Source organism: Capsicum annuum, chromosome 9 (assembly GCF_002878395.1).
Source record: "Capsicum annuum cultivar UCD-10X-F1 chromosome 9, UCD10Xv1.1, whole genome shotgun sequence".
Classification (NCBI taxonomy): domain Eukaryota; kingdom Viridiplantae; phylum Streptophyta; class Magnoliopsida; order Solanales; family Solanaceae; genus Capsicum; species Capsicum annuum.
The window spans coordinates 218,239,365-218,244,228 of record NC_061119.1 but is presented as its reverse complement, the minus strand read 5'-3'; the positions used below and the strand labels follow the sequence as shown (position 1 = coordinate 218,244,228).

The 4,864-nt window shown below is 39.9% G+C and overlaps 2 protein-coding genes across 2 annotated transcripts; both read left to right on the top strand.

Annotated features, from left to right (window-relative positions):
- Positions 1 to 6: 6 nt before the first annotated feature.
- On the top strand, positions 7 to 893 carry LOC107841078 (zeatin O-glucosyltransferase-like). The gene has a single exon (XM_016685083.2). The coding sequence runs from the start codon at positions 11 to 13 to the stop codon at positions 785 to 787; it is 777 nt and encodes a 258-aa protein (XP_016540569.2). The 5' UTR covers positions 7 to 10; the 3' UTR covers positions 788 to 893.
- Positions 888 to 4,848, top strand: LOC107840881 (inactive UDP-glycosyltransferase 79A6-like). Its single transcript, XM_047396409.1, has 4 exons — positions 888 to 1,145; positions 1,798 to 1,907; positions 3,982 to 4,193; positions 4,364 to 4,848. The coding sequence occupies exons 1-4, from the start codon at positions 888 to 890 to the stop codon at positions 4,846 to 4,848; spliced, it is 1,065 nt and encodes a 354-aa protein (XP_047252365.1).
- Positions 4,849 to 4,864: the final 16 nt, after the last annotated feature.

Here is a 4,864-nt window from a genome sequence, read left to right as displayed (position 1 = left end):
TGGAGAAATCATGAACACATGCAGAGAAGTCGAAGGTAAGTACCTAAATTTACTTGCACATACAAAAGATAACAAGCAGTGGTGGGCTATTGGTCTATTTCATATGTTGCTGCTAGAGTCGCACAACTCTAGCTATAGGACTCGTCTCGAATGCCTAGAATTTCTCGACAAACAAGACGTTAACTCAGTAATGTTCATCTCATTTGGAAGAACCACTACATTATCACAAGAGAAAGTCAATGAGATAGCGCTTGGTCTAGAACGAAGCAACCATAAATTTATTTGGGTACTAAGAGAAGCCGATAAAAAAATGGAAACTGACAAATTTGAAGAGAAAGATGGGAAGATAGAATTGCCAAAAGGGTTTGAAGAAAGAGCGGAAAGAAGAGGAATGGTGGTGAGAAATTGGATACCCCAATTAGAAATCTTGGGACATTCATCTACAGGCGGGTTTTTGAGCCACTGTGGATGGAATTCTTGTATTGAGAGCATTAGCATGGGAGTGCGTCTAGCAACATGGCCAATCCATCACGATCATCCATTTAACGCTATTTTAGTGACCAACTTGCTGAAGATCGGAACATCTGTCAGGAGTTGGACACGTCGAGAAGAATTGGTGACAGCATCAACCATTGAGAAAGTTGTGAAGACATTGATGGGCACAACGGAAGGGGAAAAGATGAGGCAAAGAGCAGTGGAATTGTGTAAAAAGATCAAGAGCTCTGTCAGCGATGGAGGACCTTCACGCAAGGCAATGGAATCTTTCATTTCAAATAGTATCAAATAACTTCCTGTTTGTGTGTGTGTGTCTGTGTGTTTGTGTGATAAAAGGACCTGTGAGTGTTTGAATCAATGATACCATGAACGGAGAAACAAATTTTTCTTCAATGGCACCACCAACTTTCAATGGAAAAAGTTATCGAATCTGGGCAGTTACAATGCGGATATATCTACAAGCTTTGGATCTCTGGAAAGCTGTTGAATATAAATACGAGATAGCTCCCTTGCTGGACAATCCCATGGTGGCGCAGATTAAAACTCACAAGGAGAGAAAAACTAGGAAATCAAAGGCAATGCCATGCTTATTTACAGTAGTTTCATCTAATATCGTAACTCGCATTATGTCTCTGCAATCAGCGAAAGAGGTATGGGATTATCTCAAGACTGAGTATGAAGGAGAGGAAAGGATACTATGTCAAGAATGGACCTTGGGCCTAACTCAAACTCAAATGCTAGCTCAAGTGGAGGATTAACCAAGTCCATCTAAGCAAATCACTACTCCATTCCCCAATCAATATGGGACTTTTATCCACTCTAACACCCCCCTCACGTCTAGGCTCAACTGGCACTGGCGTGTGGACCGGGAGCCCAAAATGGGGATAGACCTGGCTCTAATACCAGGGGAGGATTACCCAAGTCCATATAAGCAAACCACTAGTCCATTCCCCAACCAATGTGAAACTTGTACCCACTCTAACACCCCCCTCACGCCCAGGCCCAACTGGCACTGGCTCCTCTTGAGCTAGCTTTTGAAGTTGAGTTAGGCCCAAGGTCCATTCTTGACACTCCTGCAATAGCAACTGACTACTAGAGACTACCTAAGGATGTGACTCTTGTTACTGTCATCCGGATGAAGCTCATCATAGAGACGTTAACCATTTTGCATCTCCATGGGAGACATATCAGGCTGACTAATCGATTGATCTAAGCAAGCACCATGTACCCAAGAAATTCCTTGATAAGGTTGCTTATTGGTCAGTGAAACTTCTCCGGATTCCAATCGATTTATTTTTTAAGGAAAGATACGGTTGTCGTGCAATGATATTGGAAACAGTGGCAGGTGTACCAGGAATGGTGGGAGGTATGCTGTTACATCTGAGGTCGTTACGCAAGTTCGAGCTTCTAAGGCAAAGAATTGGTGTTTGCATTTCATAAAGCAAGGAGGAGTGTTGAAAGTTGCTTTAAGAATGCAGCTGTTTTTTTCTTTTTTCTCCAGCATTTTTTTTACGTACAATCCTAGTTAAATTAGGAGTCCAATTGTTGATTTAAAACTGTTAAAGAGAAATACCAGGAATTCAATTCAAAAGCTAGCCACTAAAATAGAGATGGAGTTTGAAGAAGAGAGTATGCAGAGAGGTTGATTATTTTCTTGTAAAATCCATCTGTATTGATCATCAAATTAGCAACTTAAATGTCACGACCCGAGCTAGGTCCCGGCCATGACAGATATCCCGTACCATGAAGGCCCGGGCGTACTCTATCTGGCAATCATGCACAACATTCATATAATAAAAGAAGATGCGGAAATATAAACTGATATGGAAACATGGTCATACTATGGATTAAATTTAACAATAAGGAATGAAATCCGAAATCAACTAAACAACATCTGGAACAGTCTGCTAAATCTCTACTACATAATCAAATGATAACTGTCTGAAACTGGGACAAGGCCCCCAGTCGACCTACACCAAAATAAATAACATAATATGAAAGACACATGCCTTCTGGAATTAAGAAGGCTCACCAACTGCATTTCAATCAATCACCATAAGATCATAAACATAAGGATATAGGGATTTTCATTATTTGAGCTCTCAAACAAATCTTCAATTTCAAGTTTCATACATATACTTATATGTGTAAATCAATTTAATGGGATAAGGCCTAAAGGCCAAAATAACAATATCATTAAACGTGCAATAAGCATAATAAAATTATGGATTTCAAAACCCCTTTAACAAATTCATGCTTGATGATCTTTAAATCAAAATTGAGTGTTTTCAACAAGCCCATGTAGTTTTAGGATAAACCCCACGTACCTTAATTTAGAAGCTTTTGAATGAACTCTCACATTAAAGGATGCTATATGTACGATTGGTGGGTGCTTCTTGTAGCCCTCGCAATGGGGATTCCGATTCTTGAAGAATTAAGGAAAAGCTACGATTAAATCTTGAGATATGTTGATTTTTGGGTTGAAAACCTAAGGAGTGTTCTTGGTGATTTTGAGAGAAAATAATGTTATTTTGGTGTTTTGGGGATTTAATCCTGTGTATTGGCTAAACAGGGGGTGGAAAATACCACTTTTACCCTTAAAAACGCGAAAACAAAACCTGAAAATTGGGTGCGTGCGACAGAGCGTGCGTCGTATGCTAATCGGGCGATGCTACTGTCTTAGTCACGAAAATGGCCATAACTTTTCTCTCGGGTATCGGAATTTGGTGAATTGGTATCGTTGGAAAGCTAATTCGAAGAGCTTTCATTTGATATATAGTAGGCCCTCTAATTCGTTATATACAAAGAGTTATGATCAATTGAAGTTGATCCAAGTTTCGACGCTCACTCAAACTCGAACAATAGGAAAGCTTTCAACTCGTCCTTGAGTTTAGGGACCTCTATGATCTCAGTTCATGCTCAAATAAATTTCCATACTACAAAATTGATTAACATGCCAAATTTGCATAGAATTTATGGCTTTTGAATCATCTACGCATAGAAACGACGGTTTTCGTTCTAGCCCGAAATGCGGGGTGTTACATTATCTCCCCCTTGGGATCATTCGTCCCCGAATGATGGGTAGGGACGTTGAATGTTAAAGGTATGGAATAACATGGACATGATATGTCTTCTAAGAAGGGATATAGCATACCAAGTTGTCATCACAGCACTCTATCATGAAACTAAATTCTGAGCTGACTTGACTTTACTTGCTTTAAGGAGCTGATTCATATAGAGAGTTTAGGATTCCCTCCGATGTGTTTATGCTCAAATCACATACATTGGATTTGGAAGTGATAACTTATGTATGAATCATGAGGCAACAAGATTTAGATCGTACAAAGGTATAACACTGAGCTGAAATACTTGGGAAAATTTAAGATTATGCGCTGAACTCTTATGAACTGAGTCATGACTACATAGCTGAGTCTGAAAGATGATGCCTGGACTGAACTGAATTCGCAATTTACATGGATGGAATAGATTATCTCTTCCAAATTCATTTTTCTCTGATCTTGTTCCAATGGCTACCAACTCATCAGACAATGAAGTGATTGTGGCCATGGTGCCATTTCCTGATTACAGCCATCTGAATCAGCTCTTTGTTCTTGCGCGCTTCATCGCGCCCCATAATATACCAGTATACTTCCTCTCACTTGCTGATATGAACCAAGATTTGAAACTCCGCGTCCAAGGTGGTCTCGGAGCCTCAAACATCCATTTTGAAGACCTCTTAGTTAAAGTCAATACATGCCAAAACGTCATGTCGTATATCTTCCATGTTCGGTCGACTTTTAACAGATATTATTTGCTCCAACAAAGTATTCCTGACATAGTTGTTGATGATCATGTCAAACTGTTCTAGCAAATGCACGTGAGCTTCTATTGCTGGAGCCGCATGTGAAATTAATGGTTAGAATGGAACATGAGTTGGAGTTCCACTCGGGAGAAGTCATAAACTCGTGCAAAGAAGTGGAAGGTAAGTACATAGATTTACTTGCCAAAGAAAAACGCAAGCCGTCTTGGGCTTTTGGTCCATTTCATATGTTGGTAGAATCACACGACTCTATCTCTTCTTCATCTAGCAACATGACTCGTCATGAATGCCTGGAATTTCTCGACAAGCAATATGCTTGCTCAGTAATATTTGTCTCGTTTGGATCAACCACTACATTATCACAAGAGCAGGTCAATGAGGTCGCTCTGGGTTTAAAACAAAGCAACCATAGATTTATTTGGGTACTAAGAAAAGGATCGGACGATAAGGAGAAACTCAGAGAGAAAGACGGAAAGATTGATCAACTACCAGAAGGGTTTGGAAAGAGAGTAGAAGGAAAGGAATGGTGGTAAATTGGGCATCACAGCT

Coding starts and splice junctions, on each gene's coding strand:
- LOC107841078 (XM_016685083.2), top strand. CDS start 11: ATGAACACATGCAGAGAAGTCGAAGGTAAGTACCTAAATTTACTTGCA.
- LOC107840881 (XM_047396409.1), top strand. CDS start 888: ATGGCACCACCAACTTTCAATGGAAAAAGTTATCGAATCTGGGCAGTT. Junction 1,146..1,797: donor CTCTGCAATCAGCGAAAGAG/GTATGGGATTAT, acceptor TTATTTTTTAAG/GAAAGATACGGTTGTCGTGC. Junction 4,194..4,363: donor TTTGAAACTCCGCGTCCAAG/GTGGTCTCGGAG, acceptor AAACTGTTCTAG/CAAATGCACGTGAGCTTCTA.